Source organism: Budorcas taxicolor, chromosome 7 (genome assembly GCF_023091745.1).
Source record: "Budorcas taxicolor isolate Tak-1 chromosome 7, Takin1.1, whole genome shotgun sequence".
NCBI classification, from domain to species: domain Eukaryota; kingdom Metazoa; phylum Chordata; class Mammalia; order Artiodactyla; family Bovidae; genus Budorcas; species Budorcas taxicolor.
The window spans coordinates 59,432,404-59,448,825 of record NC_068916.1 but is presented as its reverse complement, the minus strand read 5'-3'; the positions used below and the strand labels follow the sequence as shown (position 1 = coordinate 59,448,825).

At 38.5% G+C, this 16,422-nt stretch overlaps 1 protein-coding gene across 7 annotated transcripts in view; it reads right to left on the bottom strand.

Annotated features, from left to right (window-relative positions):
- Nucleotides 1-16,422, bottom strand: part of FBXO38 (F-box protein 38) — a 66,769-nt gene that overhangs the window by 20,854 nt on the left and 29,493 nt on the right. For all 7 annotated transcript variants that reach the window (XM_052642939.1, XM_052642944.1, XM_052642946.1 and 4 more), the window contains 3 exons: nt 13,598-13,768; nt 11,806-11,948; nt 10,728-10,938 (listed from right to left, as the gene is read on the bottom strand). In XM_052642939.1, coding sequence (XP_052498899.1) covers nt 10,728-10,938; nt 11,806-11,948; nt 13,598-13,768 — 525 coding nt within the window. The remainder of the gene's footprint in view (nt 1-10,727; nt 10,939-11,805; nt 11,949-13,597; nt 13,769-16,422) is intronic.

Sequence of the window (16,422 nt, the reverse complement as noted above, 5' to 3'; positions counted from 1 at the left end):
GCAACAGCCAGAGCCGGAAGGCAAGGGGCAATCTCGGCCCCAGATACTGCATCCTCCACCAAACTGTGAGCAGGCTCCCAGTTGCTAACCACGTCTCCCTAGGATCCTGGAGGACTGACATCTGCCAGCAGGGTCACAGCCTGAGATCAGCTCCCCAGAGGAGATACAAAGCACACCTGAGACAGTGCTCTCTCGGCACACCCAGGAAACTGAGTGGCAGGGACCGGGGAGATGATCAAGATGCACGGTCCACCTGGGACAGTGTGCTCACCAAGCACCTCGTCACCTGAGCTGTTGGGACCTGGGAAGGGCACAAAACACATGCCCAAGTGAGTCTGTGCCCTTGTGGAGTAGCCAAGAACCTGAACCTGAGCAGCTTAGACCTGGGAAGTGCATAAAACGCAGGGCCAGCTTTGGACAGTATTCCTGCAGAGCAACCTGGAGTCTGAGCAGTGTAGACCCAGAAAGCACAGGCCACAGTGAGCTGGGGCAAACCCAGTGCGATCCATACACCACGAGCACTCCCCACACACGCCAGTGATACTTGTTTGCAGTGTTCCTCCCTCTCCACAATTGAACAAGTGAGCCTAAATAATGAACACCTTTGCCCCCTTGTGTCAGGACAGAAATTAGACACTGAAGAGACTTACAAACAGGAAGCCAAAATAAATAAAGAGGTGGAAGTGACTCTGGAAGTGACAGGTGCAACAGATTAAAACCCTGTAGTAAACATCGATGAAGCACTGGAAGGGGCCTATAGAGACCTTGAGAAGTACAAGGGGGAACAAGTAACTATCTGAAACTGAACTGACTCCACACTGCCCACAAAAGCTCCAGAGAAATTCCTAGAAGAATTTTTATTATCATTAAAACAATTTTTTAAAGTTCTTTACTATTCCTTTAATTTTCATTTTTATAACCTATTACCTTGCAAAAAAAAAAACACCTTATTTTTAAAGCAAATTTCATATATATATTTTTTATAATTTTTGTGACTGACTTTTGTTTTTTTAATATTGTATTTTTGAGAGTTTAACCTCTACTCTAGATTCTTAATCTTTGCTTTTTGGTATTTGTTATCAATTTTGTACTTTTAAGAATCTAATCTTCAGTATCCATTTCCACTTGGGGGTGTGATTACTGGCTTGATTGCTCTCTCCCCTTTTGACTCTCCCTTTTCTCCTCCACATCACCTCTATCTCCTCCCTCTCCCTTCTCTTCTCTACTTAACTCTGTGAATCTCTGGGTGTTCCGGGTTGTGGAGAACACTTAGGGAACTGATTACTGGCTTGACTGCTCTCTCCCCTTTTGACTCCCTGTCTTCTCCTCCTGGTCACATCTACCTCCTTCCTCCCTCTTCTCTTCTCCATGTAACTCTGAACCTCTCTGGGGGTCCCTCACTGTGGAAAATTATTTCACCATTAACCTAGATGTTTTATCATCTTTGCTATATGGATGGAGAAGTCTTGAGGCTATTTTAAGAACAAGACTGAAAGCCAGAGGTAGGAGGCTTAAATCCGAAACTTGAGAACACCAGAGAACTCCTGATTCCAGGGAACATTAATAGACAAGAGCTCATCCCAAACCCTCCATACCTACACTAAAACCCAAGCTCCACCCAAGAGCCAACAAGTTCCAGAGCAACTCATACCACACTAATTCTCTAGCAACACAGGAACATAGCCCTGAGCATTAAAACACGGGCTGCCCTAAGCCTTGCCAAATCCATAGACACTTCAAAACTCACTACTAGACACTTCACTGCACTCTAGAGAAAAGAGATCCAGCTCTACCCACCAGAACACAGAAGCAAGCTCCCCTAACCAGGAAAGCTTGACAAGCCACTAGTCCAATCCCACCCACAGGGAGCAAGATCTACAATAAAGAGGAATCATAAACTTCCAGCCTACAGAAAGGCCACCCCAAACACAGCATCTAAACAAAATGAAAAGGCAGAGAAATATTCAACAGGTAAAGGAACATAATAAATGCCCACCAAATCAAACAAAAGAGGAAATAGGGAGTCTACCTGAAAAAGAATTCAGAATAATGATAGTAAAGATGATCCCAAATCTTGAAAACAAAATGGAGTTACAGATAAATAGACTAGAGATAAGGATTGAGAAGATACAAGAAATGTTTAACAAGGACCTAGAAGAAATAACAGAGTCAATCATTAGTGAATAATACAATAACTGAGATCAAAAGCACTCTGGAGGGAACAGTGGAATAACTGAGGCAGAAGATAGGATAAGTGAGGCGGAAGATAGAATAAATGAAGCAGAGAGGAAAAAAGAAAAAAGACTTAAAAAAAATGAGGACAACTTCAGAGACCTCTGGGAAAATGTTAAACACCCTAACATTCAATCAGATGTCCGAGAAGAAGACAAAAAGAAAGGGTATGAGAAAAAACTTGAGGAGATAATAGTTGAAAATTTCCCTAAAATGGAGAAGGAAATAGTCACCCAAGCCCAAGAAACCCAGAGTGTCCCAAACAGGATAAACCTAAGGTGAAACACCCCAAGACACATATTATTCAAATTAATGATGATCAAACACAAAGAGCAAATATTAAAAGCAGCAAGGGAAAAGCAACAAATAACACACAAGGGGATCCCCATAAGGGTAGCAGCTGATCTTTCAATAGAAACTCTTCAGGTCAGAAGGGAATGGCAGGACATACTTAAAGTCATGAAAGAGAAAAATCTACAACCCAGATCACTATACTCAGCAAGGATCTCATTCAAATATGAAGGAGAAATCAAAAGCTTTACAGACAAGCAAAAGCTGAGAGAATTCAACACCACCAAACCAGCTCTTCAACAATTGCTAAAGGATCTTCTCTAGAGAGGAAACACAGAAAAGGTTTATTATAAACTCAAACACAAAACGACAAAGTAAATGGCAATGGAATCGTACTTATCAATAATAACTTTAAATGTAAATGGGCTGAAGGCCCCAACCAAAAGACAAGGACTGGCTGAACAGATACAAAAACAAGACCCCTATATATTCTGTCTACAAGAGACCCACCTCAAAACAAGGGACACATACAGACTGAAAGTGAAGGGCTGGAAAAAGATATTTCATGCAAATGGAGACCAAAAGAAAGCAGGAGTAGTAATACTCATATCAGATAAAACAAACTTTGAAATAAAGGCCATGAAAAGAGATAAAGAAGGACACTACATAACGATGAAAGGATCAATCTGAGAAGAAGATATAACAATTATAAATATATATGCACCCAACATAGGTACACTGCAACATGTAAGGCAAATGTTAACAAGTATGAAAGGGGAAATTAACAATTAACATGTTAATAGTGGGAGACTTTAATATGCCACTCACACCTATGGACAAATCAACCAAACAGGAAATTAGGAAGGAAACACAAACTTTAAATGATACAGTTAGATCTAGTTTATATCTGTAAGACATTTCACCCCCAAACAATGAATTTCACCTTCTTCTCAAGTGCACATGGAACATTCTCCAGGATAGATCACATCCTGGGCCATAAATCTAGCCTTGGTAAATTCAAAGACATTGAAATCATTTCAAGCATCTTTTCTGATCACAATGCAGTAAGATTAGAGGTCAACTACAGGAAAAAACTATTAAAAATACAAACATATGGAGGCTGAACAACACGCTTCTGAATAACCAACAAATCATGGAAGAAATCAAAAAAGAAATCAAAATATGCATAGAAACAAATGAAAATGAAAACACGGCAACCCCAAACCAGTGGGATTCAGTAAAAGCAGTGCTAAGGAAAAGGTTCTTAGCAATACAAGCTTACCTCAAGAAACAAGAGAAAAATCAAATAAATAACCTAACTTTAAAACTAGAGCAACTAGAAAAAGAAGAAATGAGGAACCCGAGGGTTAGTAGAAGGAAAGAAATTAAAAATTAGGGCAGAAATAAATGCAAAAGAAACAAAAGAGACTATAGCAAAAATCAACAAAACTAAAAGCTCGTTCTTTGACAAGATAAATAAAATAGACACACTATTAGCTAAATTCATCAAGAAAAAAAGGGAGAAGAATCAAATCAACAAAATTAGAAATGAAAATGGAGAAATCACAACAGATAACACAAAGGATCATAAGAGACTACTATCAGCAACCACATGGCAATAAAAAGGACAACTTGGAAGAAATGGATGAATTCTTAGAAAAGTACAACCTTCCAAAACTGAACCAGGAAGAAATAGAAAATCTTAACAGACCAATCACAAGCATGGAAATCGAAACTGTAATCAAAAATCTTCCAACAAACAAAAGCCCAGGACCAGATAGCTTCACAGGTGAATTCTACCAAAAATTTAGAGAAGAGCTAACACCTATCCTACTCAAACTCTTCCAGAAAACTGCAGAGGAAAGTAAACTGCCAAACTCATTCTATGAGGCCACCATCACCCTAATACCAAAACCAGACAAAGATGCCACAAAAAAAGAAAACTACAGGCCAGTATCACTGATGAATGCAGATCCAAAAATCCTCAAAAAATTCTAGCAAACAGAATCCAACAACATATTAAAAAGATCATACGTTATGACCAAGTGGGCTTTATCCCAGGGATGCAAGGATTCAATATTCACAAATCAATCAATGTAATACACCACATCAACAAATTGAAAGATAAAAACCATATGATTGATTATCTTAATAGATGCAGATAAAACCCTCCAAAAAGCAGGCACAGAAGGAAAACACCTCAACATAATAAAAGCCATATATGATAAAACCACAGCAAACATTATCCTCAATGGAGAAAAACTGAAAGCATTCCCCCTAAAGTCAGGAACAAGACAAGGGTACCCACTCTCACCACTACTATTCAACATAGTTTTGGAAGTTTTAGCCACAGCAATCAGAGAAGAAAAAGAAGAGGAATCCAAATTGGAAAAGAAGAAGTAAAACTCTCTTTGCAGATGACATTATCCTCTACATAGAAAACCGTAAATACACCACCAGAAAAATACTAGAGCTAATCAATGAATATAGTAAAGTTGTAGAATATAAAATTAATACACAGAAATCCCTTGCATTCCTATACAGTAACAGAAAAAACAGAAAAAGAAATTAAGGAAACAATTCCATTCACCATTGCGAGGAAAATAATGAATCAATCTAGCTAAAGAAACAAAAAAGACCTATATATAGAAAACTATAAAACACTGATGAAAGAAATCAAAGATGACACAAATAGTTGAAGAAATATACCATGTAGATGGATCAGAAGAATCAATGTAGTGAAAATAAGTATAAACCCAAAGCAGTCTATAGATCAATGCAATCCCTATCAAGATACCAACAGTATTTTTCACAGAACTAGGAAAAATAATTTCACAATTTGTATGGAAATACAAAAAACTTCAAATAGCCAAAGCAACCCTGAGAAAGAAGAATGCAACTGGAGGAATCAACTTGCCTGACTTCAGACTATACTACAAAGCTACAGTCATCAAGACAGTATGGTACTGGCACAAAGACAGAAATATAGATCAATGGAACAAAATAGAAAGCCCAGAGATAAATACATGCACCTATGGACACCTTATCTTTGACAAAGGAGGCAAGAAAATACAATGGAATAAAAACAATCTCTTTAACAAGTGGTTTTGGGAAAACTGGTCAACCACTTGTAAAAGAATGAAACTAGAACACTTTCTAAAGCCATATACAAAATAAACTCAAAATGGATTAAAGATCTAAATGTTAGACCAGAAACTATAAAACTCCTAGAAGAAAACATAGGAAAAACACTCTCTGACATAAATCACAGCAGGATCCTCTATGATCCACCTTTTAAGCAAAAATAAACAAATAGGACCTAATTAAACTTAAAAGCTTTTGGACAACGAAGGAAACTATAAGCAAGATGAAAAGACAGCCTTCAGAATGGGAGAAAATAACAGTAAACCAAGCAACTGACAAAGAATTAATTTCAAAAATATATAAGCAGTTCATGCAGCTCAATAACAGAAAAATAAATGACCCAATCAAAAAATGGGCCAAAGAATCAAACAGACATTTCTCCAAAGAAGACATATAGATGGCTAATCAACAAAAGATGCTCAACATCACTCATTATCAGAAAAATGCAAATCAAAACCACAAGAGGTACCATCTCACACCAGTGAGAATGGCTGCCATCAAAAAGTCTACAAACAATAATGTTAGAGAAGGTGCAGAGAAAAGGGAACCCTCTTACACTGTTGGTGGGAATGCAAACTAGTACAGCCACTATGGAGAACAGTGTGGAGATTCCTTAAAAAACTGGAAACAGAATTGCCATACGACTCAACAATCCCACTGCTGGGCATACACACTGATGAAACCAGAACTTAGAGAGACACATGTACCCTAGTGTTCATCGCAGCACTGTTTATAATAGCTAGGACATAGAAGCATCCTAGATGTCCACTGGCAGAGAATGGCTAAGAAAGCTGTGCTACATATACACAATGGGATATTACTCAGCTATTAAAAAGAACACATTTGAATCAGTTCTAATGAGGTGGATGAAACTGGAGCCTATTATACAGAATTAAGTCAGAAAGAAAAACAACAATACAGTATACTAATGCATATATATGGAGTTTAGAAAGATGGTAACAATGACCCTATATGCGAGACAGCAAAAGAGTCACAGATATAAAGAACAGACTTTTGGAGTCTGTGGGAGAAGCCGAGGGTGGAATGATTTGAGAGGATAGCACTGAAGCATGTCTATTGCCATATGTGAAATAGATCACCAGTCCAAGTTCGATACATGAAACAGGGCACCCAATGCCGGTGCACTGGGACAACCCTGAGGGATGGGATGGGGAGGGAGGGAGGTGGGAGGGGGGTTCAAGATGGGGGACACATGTACACCCATGACTGAGTCATGTCAATGTATGGCAAAAACCACTACAATACTGTAATGTAATTAGCTTTCAATTAAAATAAATAATTAAAAAAAGAAAAGAAAGGATAATATCTCAATAGATGTCTTTGGTAATTAAATGAGATGATGGTACTTTGGGGCTAGGGAAGTTGTAAGTGATTCTTGGTTTTGATTTTTTTGTTTCACAGTATTTTACCATTGGGAAGTACATCTTTTTCAGAACAATTTTAACTTACAGAAACTACATAAGCTATCTTTTAATCAAATATCAATGCTTACCAAACATTCTGTTCAGGTGAAATGTTGTTTCAGTTATAAAAAAAAATACTGTTACCTAATATAATCATAAACCTTGATGGAGCTGACCTAGTTTTACAGATACATTAACTGGTCTCTTTTACATATAAGTTTGAGAACCACTGTCCAGAATAAATGCTGCAGAGCAGTTTCACTTAGTGGCTAATTTGCAGCGGTGGTAGTGAGGGAATGGAGTGGCACCCCACTTTTGAAAGCAGTAAATACATGGGATTTATTTTAAATCCAGATAGAAAAACAGTTAATGATATATAAATAAAACTATGCTTTACAGTTATAATTACTTCAAAAGTAATCATATGTAAATAACTTGGCAAAATGCTTTAGCAATTACAGAAGCATGATTTTGACAGATGGTAATATTGCTAGACAATGAGAATTGTTAAAAAATATGGATATCTCCTGTTTTACAGTGCTGCAAAATGAAGGTAATGAACTGAGATTTTCAGTTAACATAAAATGAAAGTGAAAGTGAAGTCGCTCAGTTGTGTCCAACTCTTTGCAACCCCGTGGACTATAGCCAGCCAGGCTCCTCTGTCCATGGGACTCTCCAGGCAAGAATACTGGAGTGGGTTGCCATTTCCTTCTCCAGGGGATCTTCCCAACCCAGGGATTGAACCCGGGTCTCCTGCATTGCAAGCAGACACTTTATCCTCTGAGCCACCAGGGAAGCTAAGTAGTTCACAGTAAAGCATTCTAAATCTGTTTAACAGTTTTGGAAGTGCAAATCTAAGATAATATCTGTAACCAAATTATTGAATCTTGGTAAATTAAACAGTACTCTGTATAACAGTGAAAACATATTTTTGTTGGAGTCATCTATTACTTTCATGATAATTTTCACTAAAAAAACACCATATTTTATTTCAGTGGTTTATTAGCAAAGACACTTAACTTATATAAATTAAATGGCCTTTAAAATTTTACAATGCCCTTCTTTGACAGGCAATTATTTCATGCAAGCTGATTAAGTTAAATACAACAAGGCAACAGAGTGAGTGAATCTACTTCATTCTAGCACTAATCCAAAAGTTCATTCATGAAAAGTTCTAAAATTCTACAGTAAGTAAAGTCGACATGTGAATATCAGTTTCAAACTAATGTTTAAAATATTGTCATGTTGGTACTTAAGGAGTACAAGCATTAATATTAGTCATTTCAACTAACATTCATTCCTCATGATCCCTTTTATTTTTAATCCCTATTTATGTTTTTTTTTAATCCCAATTTATGGGTTTTTTTAAATCCCTCTTTATGGTTTTTTTTTTTTTCTGTTGTTTCTTTTACTTGAATTCTTCGTACTTCTAGTTTTCATCAACAGTCACATGCCCTTTCTCCAGGTCTTTTTTCTTTGGTTGTGTCTTGTGGCTTGTGGGTGCCATCCAAGAATGGAACCTGGGCCAAGGCAGTGAAAGCGCTGAGTCCTAACCACCAGACCGCCAGGGAATTCCCCATGTCCTTATTTTTTATTTAAAAGAATTAACCTGACATGTGGGTAATAATAAATACACATAAATATAGCATGAAGCTGGAAAGACCCATGGAGCCTAATGTTTCATGCCAATATTCACTTCTCTAAAATCCTGCCACCATCTTTGGTATTCTTAGGTTTCCTCTTGTTGAGGCTGTTGAGTTCCTCAATCTTGGCATTTTTGTCACTAACCCCTTAACTTCTCAGCATTTGAAGATAACACATTTGACAAACTCGGTACCTCAAGTTATTTGTTTTGTAATTATATCTCATATCTATTGAACCTTAATTTCAAATGTCAGTGGACTTAAGTTTCATTGTTCTTAAATTGAATGCAGTATTCTTGCATATGTTTTGGTTCACGCTGCATCAATATATGACTTAACAATGAAAGGCATCTCCTATTCTATACCAAGAAGCGAATGGCCATGTAACTTTCTAGTAGATTCTATAGGTCTAGTACATCAGCTCCAAACACAACTGGGTTTGTAGGATCTGGGGAGTGCTGCACTTCAAGTGCTGCCCCAGTTTCCTACAGATGGTCAGTGTTCTCTGAAGTCCAGATCTTTGTGATGGCACACAAGGACAAGAAGGCAAAGAAACAACAGCAGACTCCACACTCCACTCCTTAACCCCTAGCACTTACTGGCTCTGCACTTTTTTTGTGTGTTTTAGGAGAGATTTAGCCAGAAGTTTGAAATGCCTAAAAGTACTCCTGTGGAAATCAGAAGTATGAAGTTGGATATAACTGCAATTATTTTAAAAAACAGAAATATCAAAGCTGAAAATAAAGGTTTAGAATTCAATTGTATATAGTTGGCACTGAACCCATGAGACTGGATAAGCTTATAGAAAGAAAAAGAGAGAGATTGACAAGAGTGGAGGACAGGAGGTGGTACAAGTGAAGGAACCTGAGGAGGCATGTCCAGTGAGATAGGAGGACAAATCAGGAAAATGGTTTCAGAAAGGCCAAGAGAAACAGATACCTCAGGAAGATAGAAGTGGACAACAGTGACCAATGCAGCTGATATGAGATGTCAGAGAAGATGCAAGTGGAGAAAAGATCACTAGCCTTTATACAAGAGCCACTGGTGACTTTGCCAAGAGCCAAAATGGAGCATTCTCTATAGAGAGAAGAACATGTAGGGTAGGGAAGTGAAGACAATGCCTACAAACGAGTCTTAGGTCAGGACCTGCATATACAGAGTGATCTTAAAGGAAATTATACACAGAATACTTTCGTTATGAAAGTAATGAACACACCAGGGCACCCTATTTTCATTAATTACTGTCCAAGAGAATAAGGGGCAACAACCAAAAAAGTGGCTAAAAGAGATTCCTTTTCCAGTTCTTAAGTGTCAACTGAGAAACTGGAACATCTGTAAGGGAACAATTTCACTCCATTCTCACTCATTAATATGGGCGGAAGAAGCCTAATAACACACGGGGTGGCAGAGAGCAGGAGTTCAGTCAGTATCAAAGAATTGGATGGATAGTTACATAAGTGAAATCCCATAGGTCCTTATTAGCTCATGTGCTTTATTTTCTGGGTGGTTTTGAAGACTTAATGGTGAGAGGTATGTGAAGGGTTTCCAACATAATGTCTAGCACATGCCTGGTATTCATTTTTCCAATTCCTGGTACATCCAAAAATTGTCTCCACGCTCAAGTTCAAAGGTGAGAGAGAATATCTATTGTTTAGCAAGATACTGAAAGATGCTTCTTCACCCAAATCCTGACAGCTAAATCTCCATTCAGCCAGGCTTCTAAGGCTCACCGCACCTAATTCTCACGGCATCTGAGTCCTTCCCTTTCTGTAAGTACCTCCAATAGATTCTATGGACAAGAGGCATCATAAAGACAACTTTGAAACAAGCAAGCAGACAGGCCAACTCCATCCACCCACCGGCTGCTCTGGTAGCGAGGTTCCCCAGTGTGTAAAGTGACACACCGAAATGGGGGAAGAGACAGAAGAGTCAGAGAAACAGGCCCCAAAGGAAAAATCATCTCTATCTGGAGCTCACAAAAGATCTGGGTTACCGTCGGCTGCAAACTGCTGCTCTCCTGGCTGCAAGTCTTGCCGGAAGTCATTCTCCTCATCTGAGTCATCTGGGTGATGGTGATTGTTGTCGTGGATGTTGGCATTATTCTGGGCATTATTATCGTTGTCATTGTTGGAGTTCTGATTGCTAACAAGGGCCGAGGAAACCCCAATTCCTGTGCCTGCACTCAGACCAACCCGAGCACAGCCCTGAAGCAAGACGAAACCACATGCTTATTAGTTTGGATTAGAATAAAACACTAGTTTTAATATTCCTTCATTTCATCTTTACATAGAATACTTATATAGCACTTTATGAAATACTTTCACCTATTCATAAAGAACCTCATTTAAGACCCACAACACCTCAAGCAAGACAAAGTTATTAGTCTTGATTTACAGATGATGACATGCACAATGGGAAGGGATCTGCCCAACAGTGCATGACCAGTACGTGGTACAGCTGAGACTTGAAACCCAATAATTTGTCCTCAAGCCCTGAGCTTTCCCTACTATATGGCACTGCTTCAACAGTGAGGGTATAACCATTAAGAATAGACAAGAGAGAACCTAATTCATTGAAACATTAAGTTTCTATTACAATAAGTTAAGATTCTACATACATTAAGAAGTTTTAAAATAAAATTTTGTACAACTGGGCAACTTCAGATTTCCCCAGATATGCAACTGAATAGAAAATGTAGCAGCAAAAGAAAACATCCAAAATAAGTTCCTAATCCTTACTTATATTTTGGGTTCCTAATTAGAGATCTAATCTTTCAACTAACTACTCTAGGTAATAATTTTTGCTTTAGCTCAGATTTCCACCTTTGCTCTTACCTTAACTTTATAAACCTGATGGAGACAGCTTTCCACTTACTTTTATTTTTAATCTGGAAGCCCCTTAGTACTCACTCACAAGAACATATGTCCATCCATTATTATAACCTTTATGCCTTCCTTCACTGAGGCTGGCAGTAAAAAGTCATATTATATCATTTGTAAAGGCATATCATTAGGGAAAAAAATTACTTAGGTTGTTTTCTTGATTACAAAACTCTCTCAAATGTGACTTACTTTGGGTGGTTCACGAAACATTTGGTCCAGTGAAATAAACTCCAGGCTGGGCAACAATTCAATAAACTGGCCGAAGGAGTCCAGCTTCAAAGCATGGCAACGCACTAAGTTGATATCAACCAATCGAGTCCACCTTGAGTGGTCTGTTGAAGAAATGACATGGCCAGAGAAAATATGTAACTAACACTTTCTCCATTACTCATGAATTTTGCCATAGGTCACAAAGACTTTCAAACCCATTTCCTTTGTGTAAATTTTATCTTATTTCATGATCTCTACCACTTAATGACTCTAAACTATGATGTCTCCTTATCCAATTTTACGAGAACCAGATGGACTGGAAATCATTAACTTGAAAGTAAGTCTGTCTTCGTTTAAATGTGATTCACTTAAAACCTACATGCCTATTTAACAACAGGACACTAGTTAAAAGAAATGTTGGTGTATTCCTTTAATAAAACATTATGCAGCTACTAAAAGAATGAAGAACTGAATAAGCTTGCTAATATGGAGAGCTCTCCAAAATATTCTCAGTGCAAAATACAAGTTACAGGACAATGTATATACATAGTAAGGTCCTTCTGTATACATAAATCATTTTTAAATGCTATACATGTATAGGCTGCAAATGCACAAAATAACCTGTCCAGAAGAATATACAAGAAACCATTGATGGTGGTTACCTTTGAGAAGAGGAGGCCTTTCATTTTGTACCTTTCTGTACTGTTTGATACTGTTTATCAAGTGCATGTATTACTTTTAGTTTTTAAGTGTTAACAGGAATTCTGAGTGATGGGATTATAGGCCATTTTTTATTTTCTTCTTTATACTCTTCTGTATTTAAGAAAACAAACAAACCAAAAACCCAATAAATGTTATTTTTTAAAAGTGATCTATGCCGGCTACAATCTAAAGTTTGTACTTTCCAATAGCTTCCTGGTGCAGCTGGGCAAGGGGTAGAACTTCTCTTCTCATGGATGAGACATGGCCATTCTAATGAGTGATCTTAGCAGAGGCTCAGGAGCCCTGCAGTAGGTCTGGAGGTGGGTTTTGTGTGGAGCTGTAGTATCCGTGTGTGATGGCTCAGACAGCTGTCAGGGTTGGTTTGCAGCTGTCAGTGAGAGGGCCTAGTTTGTACGAGGGTGTCAAAATGAAAAGTCTCTAGCTCTGACTTTAGTAAAGGCTTGTGAATCTGGGTATTTAACAAGTGCCTTAAAAAAAATAAATAGCATTGCTCTCTTGCGAGGGGCGGGGAGCGGAATAAAACTTCTCTCATAAGGAAAAATACCAAGAGCAAAAGTCACACTTCTGTACCCAAGGGATCAGGCAGGCAGATATCATCTGAAGTAGCCTAAAATTTTAAGGTAATAGAAAATTTCACTACATGTTTAGTATGTCATTTAATTGAAGCTTTAAAAATACATACATACCTACTTTGTCTGTTCAGATGATATGCCATTTTAAGGTAACACAGAGAAAACAACCATAATATCCCAGGCAACAATTCCTAAGCTTAATTTTACATGCCCGGCCCAAAGAAAAACATGTAACACTTAGTGTGACTGAATCTATAATCTCGACAAGTGCAAATTTCTAGGCAGAGAATCTCGAAAGTTCAAAGAGGCGTTGAAAGTATTTCCAACTCAGTTATCAAAGGCTCCCAGAGCTTCTATGAACAATATATATAAAAATCAACATTTTACATGAGGAATGTTAATTAATGACATACAGAAAACAAAGATATGTATTATTCTGACACCAATAAAATATACCTGTACTTAAGATATAGTACCTGAGATCCAATTATATGGGTTATGTAGATGGGGGCAATTATAAATTGCCAGATATTTGATACAGGAGAAAACTTCATTGACTGCCTTCATCCCTATATCAGTGATAATACCAGGATTTTCCACCACATCAGCCAAACCATACTTCACCAGATCTGCATTAGCCATTCTGCCTAGAAATAAATTAAAAAAACAAAAGATTCTTAAGTGTCATGGAATCTTGATAACTTGTCAACTCTTTAACATCCAGTATCATTACTCTCTATGACTGTCCTGCTTCATCTGTCCATCGTCAGGTTCAGATACAATCTTAGGATAGGTATTCTGTACAAACGGTAGCCTTTATTTTGAAAAATAAAAATTTATGTTAAAAGTTAAGGGACAGCTAGCAGATTATTTTCAATCATTTAGAAAAGAAAAAAACAGAATGTGAAGCCTTAAACCAAAACTGATGGATATATTGTACCAGTTTACATTTATGGTGAAGTTTTATTGGCTTTTAAAGAGGAAAATAAAATCTTAAAAATGTAACTCTCTGGGACATCCCTGGTGGCTCAGTAGTAAAGAATCTACCTTGCAATGCAAGGGATGTGGGTTTGATTCCTGGTTGGGGAACTAAGATACTACATGCCATGGAGCAACTAAACCCACAACCACAGCTGGTGTGCAGCGATGCACTGAAAGATCTCACACGACACAACAACAACAATCTAGACCCGACAGCCAAATTAATTAATTAATTAATTAAAATGTAACTTTCCCTCTGTAAGGATGTTTTTCAAGTCAGGTGTGGCCATGTGTAGAGAAGAGTAAACCTTGAGAATCTGCATCCATTTTTAGAACTATGGTTCAGTTCAGTTCAGTCGTTCAGTCAGGTCTGACTCTTTGCGACCCCATGAAGTGCAGCACGCCAGGCCTCCCTGTCCATCACCATCTCCTGGAGTTCACTCAGACTCACGTCCATCGAGTCCGTGATGCCATCCAGCCATCTCATCCTCTGTCGTCCCCTTCTCCTCCTGCTCCCAATCCCTCCCAGCATCAGTCTTTTCCAGTGAGTCAACTCTTTGCATGAAGTGGCCAAAGTACTGGAGTTTCAGCTTTAGCATCATTCCTTCCAAAGAAATCCCAGGGCTGATCTCCTTCAGAATGAACTGGTTGGATCTCCTTGCAATCGAAGGGACTCTCAAGAGTCTTCTCCAACACCACAGTTCAAAAGCATCAATTCTTCGGTGCTCAGCCTTCTTCATAGTCCAACTGTCACATCCATACAGGACCACAGGAAAAACCATAGCCTTGACTAGACGGACCTTAGTTGGCAAAGTAATGTCTCTGCTTTTCAATATGCTATCTATGTTGGTCATAACTTTTCTTCCAAGGAGTAAGCGTTTTTTAATTTCATGGGTGCAGTCACCATCCGCAGTGATTTTGGAGCCCCCCAAAATAAAGTCTGACACTGTTTCCACTGTTTCCCCATCGATTTCCCATGAAGTGATGGGACCAGATGCCATGATCTTCGTTTTCTGAATGTTGAGCTTTAAGCCAACTTTTTCACTCTCCACTTTCACTTTTTCAAGAGGATTTTAAATTCCTCTTCACTTTCTGCCATAAGGGTGGTGTCATCTGCATATCTGAGGTTATTGATATTTCTCCCGGCAATCTTGATTCCAGCTTGTGTTTCTTCCAGCCCAGCGTTTCTCATGATGTACTCTGCATAGAAGTTAAATAAGCAGGGTGACAATATACAGCCTTGACAGACTCCTTTTCCTATTTGGAACCAGTCTGTTGTTCCATGTCCAGTTCTCACTGTTGCTTCCTGACCTGCATACAGGTTTCTCAAGAGGCAGGTCAGGTGGTCTGGTATTCCCATCTCTTTCAGAATTTTCCACAGTTTATTGTGATCCACACAGTCAAAGGCTTTGGCATAGTCAATAAAGCAGAAATAGATGTTTTTCTGGAACTCTCTTGCTTCTTCCATGATCCAGCGGATGTTGGCAATTTGATCTCTGGTTCCTCTGCCTTTTCTAAAACCAGCTTGAACATCAGGAAGTTCACGGTTCAGGTATTGCTGAAGCCTGGCTTGGAGAATTTTGAGCATTACTTTACTAGCATGTGAGATGAGTGCAACTGTGTGGTAGTTTGAGCATTCTTCTGCATTGCCTTTCTTTGGGATTGGAATGAAAACTGACTTTTTCTGGTCCTGTGGCCGCTGCTGAGTTTTCCAAATTTGCTGGCATATTGAGTGCAGCACTTTCACAGCATCATCTTTCAGGATTTGAAAGAGCTCAACTGGAATTCCATCACCTCCACTAGCTTTGTTCATAGTGATGCTTTCTAAGGTCCACTTGACTTCACATTCCAGGATGTCTGGCTCTAGATGAGTGATCACACCATCGTGATTATCCGGGTCGTGAAGATCCTTTCTGTACAGTTCTTCTGTGTATTGTTGCCACCTTTTCTTAATATCTTCTGCTTCTGTTAGGTCCATACCATCTCCGTCCTTTATCAAGCCCAACTTTGCATGAAATGTTCCCTTGGTATCTCTAATTTTCTTGAAGAGATCTCTAGTCTTTCCCATTCTGTTCTTTTCCTCTATTTCTTTGCACTGATCACTGAAGAAGGCTTTCTTATCTCTTCTTGCTATTCTTTGGAATTCTGCATTCAGATGCTTATGTCTTTCCTTTTCTCCTTTGTTTTTTGCCTCTCTTCTTTTCACAGCTATTTGTAACACCTCCCCAGACAGTAATTTTGCTTTTTTGCATTTCCTCTCCATGGGGATGGTCTTGATCCCTGTTTCCTATACAATGTCACAAACCTCATTCCATAGTTC